This window comes from Crocodylus siamensis, chromosome 5, assembly GCF_052110815.1.
Source record: "Crocodylus siamensis isolate JL-2025a chromosome 5, ASM5211081v1, whole genome shotgun sequence".
In the NCBI taxonomy this organism is placed as follows: Eukaryota; Metazoa; Chordata; order Crocodylia; family Crocodylidae; genus Crocodylus; species Crocodylus siamensis.
This window is the reverse complement of record NC_143399.1, coordinates 174,098,451-174,117,161: the sequence shown is the minus strand read 5'-3', so window position 1 is coordinate 174,117,161 and position 18,711 is coordinate 174,098,451. Positions and strand designations below refer to the sequence as shown.

Sequence of the window (18,711 nt, the reverse complement as noted above, 5' to 3'; positions counted from 1 at the left end):
ACATTTAACCCAGTTAACACCAGCTTTTTAAAACTTTTTATCATTTCTGTAGTCCACCATCTGTAGAAAATAAGAAATATAGTTAACAAGTTTTCTGTATGGCAGCTCTATTTTGCAGTGTGCTATTTTGGCAGCTGCATTGTACCAGTACGTTTTCCCCCTAGACTTTGACAGTAGTCCTTTTTTCTTCAGTTCTGTCCCACGTCCAGCTATAGTTTTCTAGACAGGTGCAAAAGTGCCTGGTAGCATCTTGACACAATCACTTTTTCCAACATGACAGATTCACATATATTTCAGAGAGAAGTATTACAATTTTTCATGTAAATGTCACTAAATTCTGTGGAAATTGTTGTATTATCGCCATGTTCCAGAGGAAGAAACTGAGATGCAAAGAGGTTAAGTGAGTTGTCCAAAGTCAGACAGGAAATCTCTGACAGACCTGGGACTAGAACCTTGTCTTCAGATTACTAGTCTTCTGCTTTCCCCACAGCAATATGCTGTTTGCTTACCTACCTTAATTTGCTTTAAAAAAAAAAAAAAGGTTGGTCTCTTCCAAAACTAGAAACTTCTTTGACTTTAGTTTTAGCAATCACTCAAGTGGCAGCTTCCTTAGCATTCTTTCCATGTTTCTGAGAGTCTTAACTAATATATAAGTGCATTCAGTGGCACCAGCCTTACAATCACTTACCTATCTTTAGAATACAGCTTTACTTACATAAAAAAGCAAAAATCTAGAACCCTTCATTCAGAGATGATAGCTTTTATTGGGCCAACTGAGAAATTGCAAAAAAAAAAAAAATCTTTTTTCTGCAAGCTTTCCAGTTCACATGCCCTTCATCAGGCTCAGGGAAAGTTGAAGATGGTAAAAAGTTCCCATATGTAGGAAATAAACTTCATTTTTGCACAGAGGAAGCAGAAAATCTGTTCCTCTGGGTCCATGAGAGTGTCTTTGTGGGGCTGCACTTTGTTGTGCAGATCAAGCAGGATTCCTTCCCTGTTGGTGTCAGATGGCAGGCAGGGAGGTGTAGAAATCTTTCTTGTTCAGCAATGAAGTTTATAATCCAAAATCTTTACTTACATGACATTTTTCAGCTATTGACTTTAAGGGAAGAGAATCAAATGTGGTGCTATTGTTTTGGTAAGTCAATGAAATTGGTTGAGCTCTACCTATACGTACAAGTTGCAAGCAGGCCTCTCTCTTGGAAGATGAAATAAGATCACGTTTCAGGGGAAAAAAAATTTTGGCCTTCTATCATTCCCCTATAGAAATCAAGAGGCATTTTTTCCATTGACTTCAGTAGGACCGAAATCCACTCTTTTGTTATCTTTACCTGGAACTTAATACCTTTCCTGATTAAATATCTGCAACAAAGACATTCAAAAGCAGATTCAGAAATGCAAATTCAGAATACCTATTCCTTGATGTACTCTCTTAAAAGAGACATTGTTCAGTAATTTAGGCTCCAAATATTGAGGTTTGGGGGGAAAGGATTTTTTTTTTTACAAAACTTTTTAATGTTTTATATGTCCATATACGTGCATTTAAACATTTATCAGTGGTGTTTACAACACAAATGGTGCAGGATTGTCAGTTCATAAGAACCAGGAAGTGAGGAACACTACAAACAAAAACAGGAGTTTGATCTAAGCTGAATAAAATACTGAAAGTAAAAGAGCAGAACATACAAGTTTAGTTTCTGCAGTGAACTCTACCAATACATACTCTTGCATCTGCAAGGGTTTCATGCAGGAATGGATATGGTCCAGGATTTATTGTCTATTTGGTTTTCTTCACAGACCAGATATATCATTTCAGGCAGCAGTATAGTGGGCTTATCATGTATTGCAAAAAGCATGCCTGGTAAAGCCACATACTAAGAAGTGGTATAACCACTGATTTTGTGATGCTGCTGTAAGAGCATAAGAACAATCATGGTCTTTTCCCCCCCCCTCTAATCTGGGTATAATTTAACTTTATCTAAGTAGCAACTGAATTCCAGGACTTTACTGCTTAATCAGTCAGTCCTTCTGTTTCAATTAAGTTAGCTGCAAGGGAGAATATATGAAAAATATTTTTTTTTTAAAAAGAACTGTGAACAGAATAATGACTCTCTAATTAACAGTTCATTTCTTGGACATTGTTTGAACTACTACTAAACAAAAAAAAGAAGATATTCTTGGCTGTCTAGGCATTGTTATCTTTATGTAAATCAGTGCTTTTTAATGACCTTATAAATTGTCCTGAGCATGAAAAGTATTGTGTGATAAAATGCTATGCATAATGCAGCCTTCTGCCTGCTGACCTATTTTAAAGTCCAAAATTTCTATCTCCTTCTAGTAGGAATCCACTAATGGTAGAGATTCAGAATTAAGGGAAAAGTCTCTTCTTTTGACATGTCTTCACTTCTTTTTCGCATAAGTTCCCAAACAACTAATTTTTATTCTAGGCCATTTGTATGAAGAAATGTTAATGATATTTACCCCTTGGCAAAAACCCCCCAAGGCTGGCAGAGTTAAAAATGATAAAAAGGAGCTTAAGCATATGAAGAATTAAAGTATGGCATTAAAAAGGACATTAATTAGTTTACTAGATGGACATGGTGGAATTGCCTGTAATGATAAAAAATGTAGAAATGTTTAAGAAATCTGTTATGCATTTGAGGATAAAAACAGATGATGTATTCTAAGGACATGATGATGAAATACTTTTCTTGCCAAAAGTTATTCAGGATGATGTTAAACAGCAGCAACTACAGCTAGACACTTTTAAATGGGCAGGTCCAGGTAACTGGCTTTCAAAAGTTTTAGAAGAACTGGTTGAGGATGTCTCTGGGTCCAAGGGTATCTTCTGAGCTAAACTGGGTACCTATATATTTATCAATCTAATGTAGTCCCTGGGCAAAATAATGGAATGAATGATACAGAATTTGATTAATAAAACAGTAAATTAGGGGAACATGTCTGGGATGGGTAGGTCGCAGGTAATTCTTACCAAATTAACTTGGGTCCCCACTACCTGGTGCAGTTATTGCATAATTGGCTTGTAAATTGTACAACTAAATGAAACCAGCTACTCATGCAAAGTACCCGTCATGCTATAAAATTGTCCAAACAGCTGTAAAGTTAGACCTCGAAAAATGTGTACTAGCTTTATAGCTGGTTGGTCTCCGGCTTTAATTTACGTGTGTAGCAGGGTCCCCTGCAGCTGGAGATGACTGTGGAGTATACCATTGAGTACACCATGTTCAGCTGAGGCTGGGAGTCCCACAGCTGAGGGGACCTCATCCCCAGCTGCTGCCAACTAGGATCTGGCAGCACCCCACAGCAGCTGAATCTCCCAGTCACAGAGGTATGTGGGGCACCACTGCAGCTAGGAGCCCCTCAGCTGAAGGGGTTCCCAGCTGCAGGAACATGCATCTAGCCAGTGCAGAGGGAGCCTAAGATCAGGCTTCTCCTACACCGGCAATAAGGTGCGATCGGATCTAATGTGCAATTCCATGATCACGCGTCCTGCCAAGCACATGTTGTATGGCTGGAGGTGCAATTGTATGAACGGCACATTAGATCCCATTGTGCCTTTACATGTATGCATAAAGGGACCCTTAATATCCTTTTCTGACAAGCTTACTAGTTTAGTTTAGACATAATGCTGATAATGTACATAGATTTTTGTAAGGCATTTGAGTTGGCAATTTTCAATATCTTGAGCAACAAAGATGATTTTCTATCACAGAAATACACATTAAAAAGAGCTAAATGATATGTCTCCTTGTAACAGAAGTTAGGAATCACTAGATGTCTAGTGGGGTTCTACAAGGTCAGTTCTGGTCCTTCATTTTTTAACATTTTTGCCAGTGCCTGGGCAGAAAATATAAAATCATTACTGGTGAAGGTTGTGGATGAGACAAGGCTTAGGAGAGTGGTAAATGATAAGGTAGATGGGTCGCTGCGCAAGGAATCTGAATTTTTTGCTAAATTCACTGGAGGCAAACAGTTGAGTTTGTAATGGGTATGGACCTGGGAATGAAGAATGATGGCCACATGTACAGGCGATGGAACTCTTATCCTAGAAAATACGTCTCTGGGATTATTGGATGTAATTAGTAGAATAGAACAGAATTTGAAAGTGGAGAGCGCCTCAGTCTAGCAGACAAATGTATAAGAAGAAACAGTGGCTGGAATAATTCAAAGATAAAGCACAATTTTTTTAATGTACAAGGGCTATTCAAAAAGTATCAAGAATGATGCTGTAGGAAACAAAATATTTTATTTACAGAGGTTTCGGCTTAATCTCCTTCGAAGTATGCTCCTTCTGCAGCCCCACACTTCTCCCAACATTTCTGCCATTGTTGGAAGCACCTCTGATAAGCAATTTGTGGAATCACTAAAAGCTGCTCACTTGCATTTCATTTTATGGTTTTCAGATCACAAAACCTTCTTCCTTTCAAGGCTTTCTTTAGTTGAGGGAAGATAAAAAAGTTGCATGGGACCAAATCATTTGAATATGGAGGCTGTGGCACTTGTGGGATACGGTATTTGGCAAAAAATTGCTTCACAAGCTGTGCTGAGTGGGCAGGTGTGTTGTCGTGGTGAAGTATCCAAGAGTCGGACACACACTTGTCTGGTCATTTCGTTCCCAAATTGCCAGTTAGAATTGAATGACATGAACCACCAGAAATTCCAGCTTCTTCTGCTATCTCTTGGCCAGTCAGTCACCTATTATTTAGAACCAAACTGCGAACTGCTGCCACATTTAATCATGTTGTGATGTTGAAGGGCATCCAGAACACTCATCACTTTCGATAGATGATCATCCTTTTTTAAACCAATGATACCATTCAAAAACTCTTGCATAGCTCATAGTGTCAGCACCAAATGCTATTTTAAGTAATTCAAATGTTTCACTTACCATTTGCCCGATATTCAGGAAAATATAATGCACACGCATGGTTCTGGATACTCTGACATAATGAAAGGGGACACGAGACACAAATGATCTTACTTCAACAGCTGGCCACAGAAAACTGGAGAAACACCAGGAGCTGCAAACCTGTCCAGAGGAGTCCCAACACGCCCAGACGTGTTCAGCAAAGCCACACCCTCCACCCAATACTTTGTACCACATATACATGTTTAGTCTCGATACTTTTTGAACAGACATTGTATTGTGTAATTAGACATGGGAACAACTTACTACTAAGGGTCATAGTAAATTCTCCTTCACTGGCTAGTAAGCATAATTACAAGGCATTCTTTTTAGAAAAGTATCCACTCTAGTTCAAGCACAACTATTTCACTGGAAGATTATATTAATATAGGAAAATCCTCTGGCCTGTGTTACAAATGATCATAAAAATCTTTTCTGTCCCAAAAATCTATTACTCCCTGAATTTGTCATGTTGAGTAATGATTATGCAGAAAGCACAAAAGAAGTTCAAAGGCTATTCATGTATTGTGGCCCAGCGTGCAATAGAAAAAACATTGGCATGTATTCTTGTATTCAGCTCCCTAGGGTGCTTGAATTACATTGGCTTTCACTCCTACAAATTAAATTACTGAAGTAAAAACAAACAGTTTTTGTAATTGAACCCTTTAACACTACCTGTTATTTAGCTGTTTCACTGTGTTCCCTGAGCTAAAATTCTAGTTTGATATGCAGAATATTAAAAAGTAAATTCTTTTATAAAATAGCTATAGTTTAAGTAATTATTGTGTGATTTATTAATGCTCACATGAGCTCATGGGGAATTTTTAAGTTGATATTTGTTAAACTGACACTATCTATATATTTCTCCTAATTTAAAATAAAATTACTGCTCTTTAAAAAGTGCATGAGTGACTTGAAATGGATATCTAGAGTACAGATTTCTGATTTGTTACTATAAAGTTTTTAGGGGAATAATTCAGGCGGAGTTTTCCAAAGCACGTAAACGTTTAAGGGGTCTTTGCTTTTGAAAATCTCTTCCTCAGATCGTGATAGCTCCAAAATGTGTTAGGCACTTTCCAAACAGATGCACACATTCCCTGGCCTAAAAAATATTCCATCTACATGGAATTCCTCCTCTTTCTCTCTCCTCCTCCCCTCTTCTTCTTGCAGCCATGGAGTGGATGGAGAACTGCTCCTTATCGTTATCATGATGTCAGGGCTGAAGTATGCTAAGTAGCTATGGTACATATCCCTGGTTCTCTAGGCAGAAGGGATTGGCATGCAGGATATACTTTCCTTGCCCTTCCCCTCTCCCTTCACCCCCACTTCCCCTCCATCATAGTGGGTATAGATCCCCTGCAGCAAACTCCCTGCATATTGCCCCTTTTCCATACTATATTCTAGAATCATATTGTTTTGCTGCATATAGGACTTGTCTACAGTGCTGAGGCAATATGCCCTGGCCAGGGTGTTCCAAAGTGTGCCCCATCCACCTGCTCCCACAGATAGACTTCAAACCCAGAAATAGGCTGAGTAAAGCTGCTTTGCAGCATCTTTAAGGTCTTAATACCTCAGTCTCTGCTTTGTGCATGTTTAGGATGTGCTTGGAAGCATTGTGGCTGAGGCTGGCAGCCATCATGGTGTAGGCAAGCCCACAATACCTTCATTACAGAGGGTGGATAGTCATGACTTAGACTGGTGTAATTTTGCAGACAAATAAAAGGTCAAACTTTAGACCTACCAATGCTGACAGAAAAGCATCCCAATACTTTTACATTTCTTCACACCTAAGCATCTCAAGAGTTAATCCAGTCAGTGTCTGTTTAAGGTACGTCAGATAGACAAATTGATTTAAGCAGAGGCAGAATTAGTGTATTACTTATGTCTACATAATGTTGCAAGTGGGACTGGGAATAAAGATTCCTGACCCACAGTTCTCTGTTCCAGAATCTGGAATATACCTCTTCTCAGGTGCTTTCCATTTTAGAATAGTCTGAAAGTGAAAATGTATTGTTTAGATCAGTGATAAATCACTCTGTCAATAAAATGCATGGTTTATGACACAGATGGGTTCTTTTGTGAATGCAGATATTTGCTTTTCTGTAACTACAGGAGTTTGGGTTGGCTGTTTTTTGGGAGTAACAGAAGAAAATACCCTTTTTGTGTAAGAGAATTATCTAAATCTAAAATCTTTCAAATGTGTTATTTTTTGTAAAAATTGAAAATATATCCCACTTAAACGACTTACCTTCCACAGTGTTTTCGTCACTGAGCCTTGGCCTTCTTCCTGAACGATCTGCTACTCTGATGGTCTATGAAGATGTAGTACAGATTGTCTCAGGGTTTCAAGGTATGTTTGTTTCTAGAGGTTGACGTTAGAATTAAAAAACTGTATTTAAAAAAACAAAAGAATAGATGTCCCGGTCCCTTTCACTTTGCTGTTAAATTCCCCCATTATGTTAGAATTTCCCTGTATGGTGTAAAGCCAGGTCCATGTCCTGTGGCCTCACTTTAATAAATGTTAATTTGATTAATTACTTCACTGATAGCAAAACATTCCTGTCTACTTAGCCAGGCAAATCATGTTAGGAACCTGTTACCAAATCAGTGAGCCTTTCAGTATACGTGGGCCTATCTCCTTACATTCTTTCTAAATAATTCTCAAAATTCTTTACATTTTGTTATGCTGGCTAGAGAAAGTATTTTCTTTATTTGCTGCTTATTACATCATCTAACATAATTTCACCAATCTTCATTATTCAGTTTCTGTTGGCCTAAATTGTTTACTGCTTATTACTTTCATTTTTTAATCTGAAAAATAAAGCCAGGGCAGGGAGAGCCCTTCACAAGGTCAAAATGCAAGTGAATATAGTGTTGTGACTTCTTAAAGCACTATTGTACATTGATTAAATCAACCACATGTCTGTTACCTGGGTGACATAAATTAACCCTATTTCTAATTTGTTAGAATGAATTGTGTTCAGGTGAGTCTGTTAATGAAGCTCTTAGATGCTCAAAGGAGCTCACTTTTAAATTAAAGCAAGGGTTTCTGCATCTCTCTGGGTAACCCTACCTGTGTATAAATTATGCAGTGGGGTTTTTTTAATATGATTTATAAATATCATCATCTTGGGCTATAGCAGAAAGTTAATGAACCATGGAGTGTTACTTTCTTTACTTGCCATAATCATGCAAGATGACCTTCTTCTTTTATCTGAAGGAATATTCCTGACATCTTTTTTATGAGTAGAAACCATTCCGACACAATAGGCTTTTCAGTAGTGAGAACACTAGATATGACTACAACTGAAAAAGCACTAAACAAAAAAAAAAAGATATATAACAGAGCTCTGTCAAAAAGAGCTGTATAACAAATCCAGCAGCAGTACATTCATTATGCACTTGGAGAGCTGACATTATGAATCTGATTTTGTAAATTAGTTGGCCTGGAGAAGACACTGAACTACAAGAGGCTCTATTGATAAACTATGCAATACTGGTTAGAATATTACTTTATTATTGTGGCATATTAAAGATTCCTGTTCTATTGAAAGTTTGCTAATATCATACAGTTCACCATACAACTAAAATTTTTCCCCCTGCAAAATCCAAAAGCTAAAAGCTTTACAACACTCCTTTGGTATTTTCTAAATCAGGAATAAAGTTGGCTTGTTAAATGATGTTAATGCAAACATCTGCCACATCCCGTCTTGCTCCTATGACTCAATGTACACAGCTACCCCATGCTTCCTTTAAATTAGAATGATATATCTAAAGTACAGGAAAGAGGTGTTGTATTATCCAAAATATTACAGACCCTAGGAATTGGCTCTCAACTCTCTCTCACACACTCACTCACAGGAAAAACCATTTACATGAACTATCCTCCCTCTTTATCTTAGGATAACAAGAATATTTCCTTCTCTGATACATTCTCCATCCCATAAAATATAAGACCCAACTCCTGTATTTGTTACAGTAAAAGAAATGAAGAAAGAAAAAAAAAAAAGAAATCCTAAGCATCCTACCAAGGCTTACAAATCCTCGTCACAGCTCATATGGCCTGATTCTTCTCATACTTATACCAGCTGTATTTACATCAATTACTTCAGAAGAGTCTGTCAGGATTCACTCCAGTAGAAAAGTGAGAGCAGATCTAGACTCATTAAAACTCCCTACAGACTTGGGAATCCTGGTGTCTAGAGCCCTGATCTCATGGATGGAAGAGCCCACCCTGTGTAACAGTTACTAGTGCCACTGAATAATTGGCAAGGTGTACAAGCAATTATATTTGAGAAGCCCGTCAAAACCAAGCTGGCTGATTCCATTCTCATGGTAACGGTACAATCCACACAAATCCTCTCAAAGCCATTGTGAGGAGGGAACTTGGCAACCACAGACACACGCAGGCTGTGTAGGGTCAAGTCATCTAGAAAAGGTGAAAAATACCAATTTTTTAACAAGCTGGGTTTAGGACTCAATTAACCAAAGGTAAAGATATCTCCTCTCCAGTAATGCATAAGTAATGCATTTCTTACAGTGACCTCCTTACAAAAGTGCTTGGGGTTGATTGTGCTTCACATGTTTTACACATACTGAAGCACAGTCACCGGCGTTACTCCTTCCTGGATTATGCTAAGTTTTGGCTTTGTATTCATATTAAGGAAGGCCACACACCAATTCAAGTGTGGTGCTATAGTTTCAACAGCTTCCCCAGTCTGCCTGTTTCCTTGAGGTGTAAAGGCAATGGCTTCTATTCAGCGTGCTAGCACCTGCAGCAGTAGAGTTAGTCAGTTTGCTGGCATGGGTATTTGTAAGGTTCAAAAGAGCATAGGTTCATTTTAGGAAGAATCACAACTTTACAAGGCCCAGAAACTGATTTCTTTACTTAAATCTTTCTGAGGTCAAAAAGATACTTCAGCAATAAAAATAGTGAAAACATAAGCTCCCAATAATAAGGTAGGTAGCTTACTCACCTTTTATATACTCAGGGTATGGACACAGGGAGTTAGCACAGATAAGCAAGCACATTATAAATTTATGCCTTGGCTTATTTCATAGCAATTGCATTTAGACCAGTCATGCTCAACCTTTCTGGCTGGTGGGCTAGATGGGCAGTGCCCATACTGTCCATGGGTTGAATCTGGCTGATGCTCCTGATTGGGCATGGGGCAGTTGCAGCAGGGCCCCATCCAAACGCACAAAGAGAGCATCCCAGCTCCAACGTGGCCCCACAGGTTAAGGAGGTGAAAGAGGGCTTGAGCCAGCCCCAACCCAGCCACATAGGGGGAAAGGGAGTGTGGCCCATCCCCATCCAGCCTGTGGGGAGGGGCCTGGCCTGGCCTGATCCAGATGTTGGGCGGGGGGGGGTCAGTGACCTGGCCCTAACCTGCTATGCAGTGCATTGGAGGAGGGTGGCCATATTTATTGCTGCCACCAGATTTCTCGATCCATGGAGAGCTTCTCAGGCCCTATTTGGCCTGCAAGGCACAAGTTGAGCAACCCTGATTTAGACAATTCATACATGTGCACTAAAACATCATCCATGAACAAGGGAGTGTGGGGTAGTTAGTGTATTTTAAATTACTTTGCTTACTGCCTGCTGGTTTCCCAGCATCCTTAATTTGTCAGTCCTGTGGCTTAGCCAGAAGATCTGCATTTGTATTGACTTTATCTTTATTGTTTGAGAGAACTGAGGTTCACTATTTTTACTTCTTTCAGAAATATAGTTTCTGTGTATGACAAGTCGACAGCACTCTTCCCTGAAAGACTATTAAACACCTAGTTTTCTTAAATGAAAATTGCAGGGCTTCCCAGTAAATTAATGTGCTAATTGGTTCAACAAGAACCATTTTGTTTTAAATTCTTAATTACATGGGTCTTCAGAATTATTATATTGGTATTTGGCAACTTGAATAATTAACCTTATACCCACAAACAGCCAAAAATGTTGCAGTTTTTACAATGAACTGTTTAGAGAGAGACAATCCTAGTTTTTGCTTTCTTTGTTGCTTGTTAGCAGGGTTTCTTTTCTATTTGTTTGTTATTATGGATACTTATCCTTTAGGGACATATGAAACCCTGCGGTTGAGGCGAGCATTCCTGAAAGTTTGAACAGATCTGTCCCTGAGGTTCAGCAGCTACTATATTGCAAAGCATTAGGGATATAAGTCTTCCCTTGAGTTCATTGTAGTTAATTTATTTAGTCTGTAATGTTGTTTTCCATTTAGGCTTGGAAACTGGCTGCGAGAGATTTCTTCCCATTCCAGAAATACGTTTTCAGACTGCTATATTAAGCATTTAAGGATCCTGTTTGTTTTAAGAGACTACTTCAGTTATTTCAACATGTTATAAACACTATTAGATCTTTTATTTCAGAATCAGAAAAGGAAACCTTCAAAGTATTCATTAAATTATATTACACAAATATAAGTTTAATGTATATGATCATCATTGTATTGCTTGGCAAACAAATGAAAACTAAACCATTGGATACATATGTTTTAAGTGTGTTGCAGTTTTTGTCTGGAGGTATTGCTTTTGTTATGTGGGATTTTATGCATCTTTGTAATAAGACTTTCTGAAAAATAATTCAGGGAAATAGACAGGACTAGTCTCCTGGTTGGTGACGTAAGCAGTTGTAAAATAATAAGGAGCCTGGATCCTAACCCCTGGCTCATTTTTCTGTTGACTTGACACCAACATGAAACTTCTGAAATAGGATGGTGGAAAAAAAATCCAGCTATCCTATGTGGGCATCTTGGAACTTGACAGTCATAATTTACAGGAAGAACAGAGTTGTTCGACCCTTAACCTTGTGTGGGCTTTGGGTGTATCCATTTGAATATCAAAGAGCCCTTGAGAATAGCTTTTGATTTAAATCTTCATTTGTATGTTGTGTCAGGGGCTAGCAGATAGGGTTTTGTTCTGTGCTGCAAACTGTGGTTAGTGGTGAGAATCTATCAAAAACAGCTATTGTTTTCATAAACCAGATGTTTATAGGAAACTAACATAAAAACTACTATACTAACCTCCCTTAAATCATGTGATAGAAAACCTTCGGTTCGTGAGTGCTGATGTTGTAGAAAATGTAATTGGTGGTTAATAATTTACGTGCTGACATAAAAAGATAAAGATGAAATCTTACACACAGTCTAGCAATCTGGGGTTGTACTGACGACCTGCAGAAATAGGAAATTCAATTTCACCCGAGCCTGAGCCAGTGATTAGCACTATTGTACCTGTTGGCTCTTTTCAGGGTGTGATGGTCAATAGATCAATGTGAATTCTTAGCAGTCTGCCCCTCATTGCACTTACTTCTGTAAGGCTATGTTGACCTATACTGTGGTACAGAAGAGATGCGGTTCCTTCAACAGTGATGTTTGGCACAGGCCTTTTGCATGACTCCAGTGGTAGGGTAGTTCCTGAACTAACCCGCCTTACCACTGGTGATTTTTCACCCTGAGTGACCAGATCGTGTTTATCTATAGCAAATCATTGGCAAAGCAGTTTGAATTCTGGGCTTCCTCCTCCAAACAGAATAGTGATTCATTGCCTGCAGAGCTCCTAAAGCTGCCATCTAGTCTCATATTGTTCTTCATCAGTAGATCTCAAAGCACTTCACAAAGGATGCAAGCACAATCCTATTCCCATGTGATGGATTGAAAAAACAAATCAGAGGTGAAATGACACATCCAAATTCCCCTAGCAAGTCAGAGGCAGAGTTGGGAAAAGATTCCAGTCTCCTGAGTTCCAGATCAGTGTTTTATTTGCTGTCTCTTAACTATAGCACATTGTCTGCTATCTAAAACCCTTCAGAAATCAGCAACCAAAGTGCTATTCATATAGCTAAATTTGTTTGGATAAAACTAGTTACAATAGTCTTACTCATATTTATTTTTGTTACGTGCATCATAATCCTCAGTTTTTTTCCCTCAACAAATTATACTGAATAGTGTTGTGCACAATTATTTGACCAGCCAGTGGCTGTCATAGCACAGTCCTTGCCAAACTTATGGTATTATAGCACGAGGTGGTAACTGGATCCATAGGTGCCAACTTTTATTTTTGCAGGGGGACAGGCTAAAATGATGGACACATGGAAAGTTTTATGCATTTCAGTTGACAACCCTCTTCCTGAGGGGGGCCAGAGCCCTCGGGCATCTGCGTACTCAGCACCCATGAATAGATCAAGGCTTTAAAAGCAAAAGAAAATAGGGAATTCAGAATCAAATTAATTGAAACTATCAGTAGACAGTCCTGGCCTACTAAGTGATTGCCTTTTATGTGGTCATGGGAAAAGTTTAAGAAAAATGTAACTAGTTGAAGTTAAACATTAGCAGCCTTTAAAATTAACTTGAGTTAAGTTAAAAGTTAAATTTTTCCACTTTCAACTAGTTAAAAGGTAAGTTAAAAAGAGAGTAACTAGTTAAAAGTTAAGTTGATTCATGAGAAATGTGTGAAACACGGTGAATTGCCTCTTAGCATCATTTTTCATTTTCAAATGCAATGAGCGTGTTTCTTTTTCATAAGCCCACAGAAGCACACTAATTTACTTGGAATTCACCTTGCTTTACCTGAAAACAACATTATACTTGTCATACAGTTTTCAGAATAACAATTTACCAATACCTATGTAATGTTAGATCCTTCTCACCCTCTCCATGTGAAGTACTTTGTAAAAGTCAATGCATCATATAGGTATACCAAAATAACAGAAAGGAGATATTCATAGCCAGGTGACAAATGAAAGCTGTTTCCACAGAAAACTTGTGTGTTACAATTTTTATTGCTTAAAAGGTAACAAAAGGGTATGAAATACATCTGAATTAGAAATAATGAAAGTGTCTGAAAATCAAAATTAGACTGAAATGAGAAAATCAGTTTAAATGAGAAAAAGAATGTTCAGTTGCATAGCAGAAACGGTTTAAATGTGCTTATTGAACTTCAGCAAAAGCTACATTTTAAAATTTACACCTGACAATTTTCCTCTTCTGTCTTGCAAAACTAAGCCCCCACTACTGAACAATTGCTCTGCATGGGCAGATGAGGGAATGCTTGTGTTATAACAGATTAATAGCTTCTTTTTTTTTAATAGGTGACATCTCAGATAAGTTTCTCACAGATGAGAAGTAATGCTCAACTTCTTGGGCCCTGGGCTGCTGGTTCTGATCTTCATTAAAATTAAAAAAGTCATCATTTGCTTCACCCTCACTACTTGCTCCCACTCTTCCTGGGATCAGTGTCTCTGCTTGCTTGCGCTTGTTCCCTCTCCTGCAGCCAACTGGCTGCCCTGTTGACTTCTGCAAATACACAGAAAATACCAGCATGAATTAAGGAACTCTGGGACTTGTAGTTCTTAAGAGACCATATCTCATAGGAAGGTTCTCTGTGTCTCTTAAGTGCATTTTTAAAGGGCAGTTTAATATATATATAAACTAGAGATTTACAAACTTTTTCTTTTTGTGTATTCCCTTCCAGTTTTACCAGCTGCCTGCATACCCCTACCAACATATGTTTTATATTTTAACCTCTTAAATGCGAATGATTATTAGAATGAAAATTAAATCTGCCATACCACAATTTCTTTCATGTACCCCCCAGAGATGGCTTGTGTGCCACAGTTTGGGCACCCCTGTTATGAAATCATGAACAGGCTATGCTCATTGAATATAATGTCATATTAGATATAATGTCATTTCTAAATTTTCATAGGTGCACGGGGCCAGCCTCGAGTTCAGTTTCAAAGAAGAGCCCTTACGTTGCCAGAGAACACCAGCTATAGTGATCTGACAGCATTTCTAACTTCAGCCAGTTCACCTTGGGAAGTAGACCGTTTTCCATATCTACAAGGATCAGATGGAAATGGAACAGGTAACTTTGAGTATTTTTTATACTGGTTGTGGGGAGAGAGAGATATTTTTTACCAACTATTTGTTTCTGCCTCCACAAACAAACTCATCTTTAATTCTGATAATATGGGAGCTGCACTTCTGTCAAAATCCTAGGCCCAGCAGGCAGGTGTCAACCTGACAACATGCCTGTGCAGATGGCCCTAATTGGCCCTCTTTTTGGCAGTCTCTGTATGGGAGTCAAGGGCTAAATCCATATGGATAATGAAGTCGTCTTCTCCCTTTCGCATAATCCCTACAGAAAAAAAGTTTGGTATGCATCAATCTTGGTGGAAAAAATAACTTTGTCTTGCACTTCTCCTTTGGTGACCTGTCTTCAAGTGTGTCAATTTGAGTGGGTTTTTTTTTTTAAGTTCTACATTTTTATTCCGTTTTAATAAAAAATAAAACCTTGATGTGTGGGAAGGGTGGAAGAGAATTTGTTCCTTAGATGCTGCAGAATTAGTCATCCCTAATTATTCTTTTGTCTGGAAGTATGTAAAATGCCCACGTTCTGGGGATTTAACATTGTACATTGTGCTGATGCTCCAACAAAGAGTTGTTTCAATAGTCTTGGTAAATACAGAATAATTTTGGATCCCACTTAAACAAAAACCCGTACAGATTGTTTCACTACAACGAGAAAAAATATAAAAACTTCTTACAAAAAACATAATCTCCACAAGACATTGAACTCAAAGCCTTATTACATGTTAAATCTTAAATTGAATCACCTGCTGCTATCTTTCCTTTTCTAGCTTAGTCTTCTCAGGCTACAGTTATTTCTGCTTGTTAACAGAGGATATTTTAAATATTGTCTCAAGTGCATATGGTATATGTGAGTGATCTTGCCAACATTTTCATAAATAACTGACAAAATACAATTCCCCCCAGCCCCATTCCCTCATGTGAACACAGTAATTTGTCTGCTCTCCTTTCACCCTTCTGTTTGCCCCAAGGAGCCAACCTTATCTTCTCTCCTGAACTCCCTCTTGCAAACTCTTCCTTCATTCCTTATATTACTGTATTTACCTAAGTCCAAGACAACTTGGAATTTAAGGGGCCGGGCCCTGATGCCTGCAGCGCGGAGCAGGCAGCGGCTCTTCCCCAAGGCAAGGCAGGGGCAGGGACCAAGCTGGGCACTGCACAGGCTCCACTGGCTGCAGGGACCTGCTCCGGTCCCCAGCCCCTTCAGACAAGCTTTGCCCTGAGACCCACTGGCTTCACCCTAAACTTCGCTTCCATCCCTGTGCTGCAAGCCCCACAGCTCCCGCGCCAAAGCCCAGCAGCCCCATGGGCCTGCTCCCTGCCTCCGCGCCTCGCTGCAGCCTTTGACAGCGATGCCACGTGCCTTGCTCCGGACCCGCCCAGTGGCGGGACGCACGCGGTGCCGCGCCGCTTTTGAAGGCTGCAGTGAGGCGCGGAAGCGGGGAGCCAGCAGAGCGTAGCCTGCGTGTGGGTCTGAGAGACATGACAGGGAGGTACACACTTCATGTAACAGGTACTGGAGACAAAGTCAGCTCTTTGGTAACTGAAGACAGAGAACTCAAATGCTTGCCCATATTTAAGTATTAATTAAGTCTTAATCTTGGCCACATCGACATAATTACAAGGTAGCATGTGGGTATTACAGCTAGTTTCTTCTATTATTTACAACAATGCAAATTAAAAGCAGAATTGGGCCTTTAAAGAAAGACATCTAATAAGATAATAAATAGACTGAGACGAATATTAAAGAATGCATCTGGTACACAGTGTAATATTAAAGATTAAAGGGGGAAGCAGACCAATTCGGGAATGGACCAAAGCAGCGTGCTCACGGACTGAAGCGGGGCGCTCGTGGATCGCTACACCTTAGAAGGAACATTGCCTCCATCCACTGTGCAGTTTCCCCCACATTCTTCCTTCTGTAAGCTCCTCTGCCACATAAGCCACCCTGGCCTGGGGCAAGCTCCAGGTTCATCTCCAAGCCAAGGGCCACAGGCAGAGCTAAGCTTCCACCTGCTCCAGGCAGATACTCAAAACTAAAATGAGGTTTTCTTTTTCCCCTATGGGGTTTGTTGTGAGGGGTGGGAGAACCTTGTCTCAGATTACAATAAATATAGTAATCTTTAATGTCTTGCCCACCCCTAGTTCCTTCCCTTCTCAGATATGTTGTAGTCTCAAGTATCTTTGCTTTTCCCCTCCTAATTGACCCCAGTTGCTACTCCCATACCGCCCCTGTCTCCAGCAACTATCTGTAGTTCCCCCCCTCCAGTTCCATCCAAGGCTCTTTCCAGTCTGGCATCTGGTCCTTGGTCTCTGCTGAAACCATTCTTGACAGAAGATCTGATTACCTCCTTTTAGCCAGACCTTGGAACAATTGCTTGCTATTCTTCCCCTTTAACTTTTTGGCTGCCTTTAACACAGTTGACTATGGTCATCTTTGGGCAGCAAATGTACACTTGGAGTGACTTCACAAAGGGAGGAGGCGCTGATGCTCAGGAGCAGAGGCAAAGCAGCAGAGCTCTGTGTCTGGGGCAGCCATGTGACTCCTAGGACAGCATCAGCTTCCACCATGTTGATTGCAGGAGAAGAGATGGGGCTACTTTTGCTCCTCCTCCCTCCACAATGGCAGTGCCTGGGGCTGTTGTCCCATACTGCAGTAATGAGTCAGTGTCTCATGTAGATGCAGCCAGTGTCATCCATCTCTTGCATCCCTCCACTAGCTTCCTCTTTATCACAACAGGCTTCACTTTCCAGGCCCCTTGCAGTCTAGTGGCTCTCTCATTCATTAATAAGTATTGTCCACTTTCCTAAACTATTCAAGATGCCAGCCTGTGTCACGGAATAGTTAAATTTTCATATAGACATCTTCTTTCATATAGACATCTCTTATGCCACTTCTCACAGTTGGGCAGTTTCATTTCTGTTTACACATTTCTCTTAGAATTCTTCTTTGCCATGAATGAATAAAATGCTCGACAACAGCTTTCTGCGACCACTGCCTTTCAAGCTGTCTACTAATTGTCTCATTGGGTGCTTGCCGACGTTTAAAAAAAACAACAACAAAAAACAGTGCTTTACTTTAAACTGTGCGCATTCCCATGCTAAGCCCCATGCATGCCCAAAAGAGGCAGCATGTTACTTCCAGCCGCCTCTGCAGAGTCTGTAGAGATCATGTGCTTTAGTGGGGCTTTTTTGGCACTTTTATTTAATAGCTAAATGAATTGGCTTTAACTAAAAGCCCTGCTGAAGTGCCAGTCTTGACAGATGCTGCAGAGCTGGGTTGAAGTAACGCGCTGCTGCTTCTGGTAAAGCACTTTTTTTTTTTTTAAACATCTGCAGGCAGCTATCGTTTCTTTGTAACTCCTCTGTCTGTCTGCATCTACCTGTTGTCTCTTTGGAACAGGAACCATTTTTGTCCAGTATGTTTCACAGGGGATCCTGGTCTATGACAAGGACTCTTGGCCCAATGGTAATACAAATAATAATTAATAAGAAAGGATTGTATGAGCATTAATTGCTAGGAGTGATGTAATCTCCAAGTCTAAAAAGTGGCTCTCCTGTAGAACAGGACCCATGCAGAATAACTTACCTAGATTCCCTTCTGTACCTCATAGAGGCATCTTAGATGCATATTTCCAGTATCCCATTTATGGCATACCCATTTGTACCCTTTGACACCCCACTCAAAGGGAAACCTCCTATAGCTGAGTGTGAGGGAGCTGTTAGTCATCATGCAGAAGTAACCTAGGTATATCCAAAGAAATAGGGTTTAGGAGTTTGAAGATACAAGGTTCAAAATTACAGGTCAGGTAAAATGTCTTCTACTAATACTAAATGGCCTTTTTTTCTTGTCCTCAAGAAATGTTAAGAGTGTATGTTTTCTAAGTGTGGTATTAATTTCTCAAT

At 39.6% G+C, this 18,711-nt stretch overlaps 1 protein-coding gene across 3 annotated transcripts in view; it reads left to right on the top strand.

The window, feature by feature from the left end:
• The window catches only part of FAM171A1 (family with sequence similarity 171 member A1), a 120,738-nt gene that overhangs the window by 72,562 nt on the left and 29,465 nt on the right, over nt 1–18,711 (top strand). For all 3 annotated transcript variants that reach the window (XM_090047194.1, XM_090047193.1, XM_090047195.1), the window contains 2 exons: nt 7,185–7,277; nt 14,642–14,800. In XM_090047194.1, coding sequence (XP_089903320.1) covers nt 7,235–7,277; nt 14,642–14,800 — 202 coding nt within the window. In that variant the 5' untranslated portion in view covers nt 7,185–7,234. The remainder of the gene's footprint in view (nt 1–7,184; nt 7,278–14,641; nt 14,801–18,711) is intronic.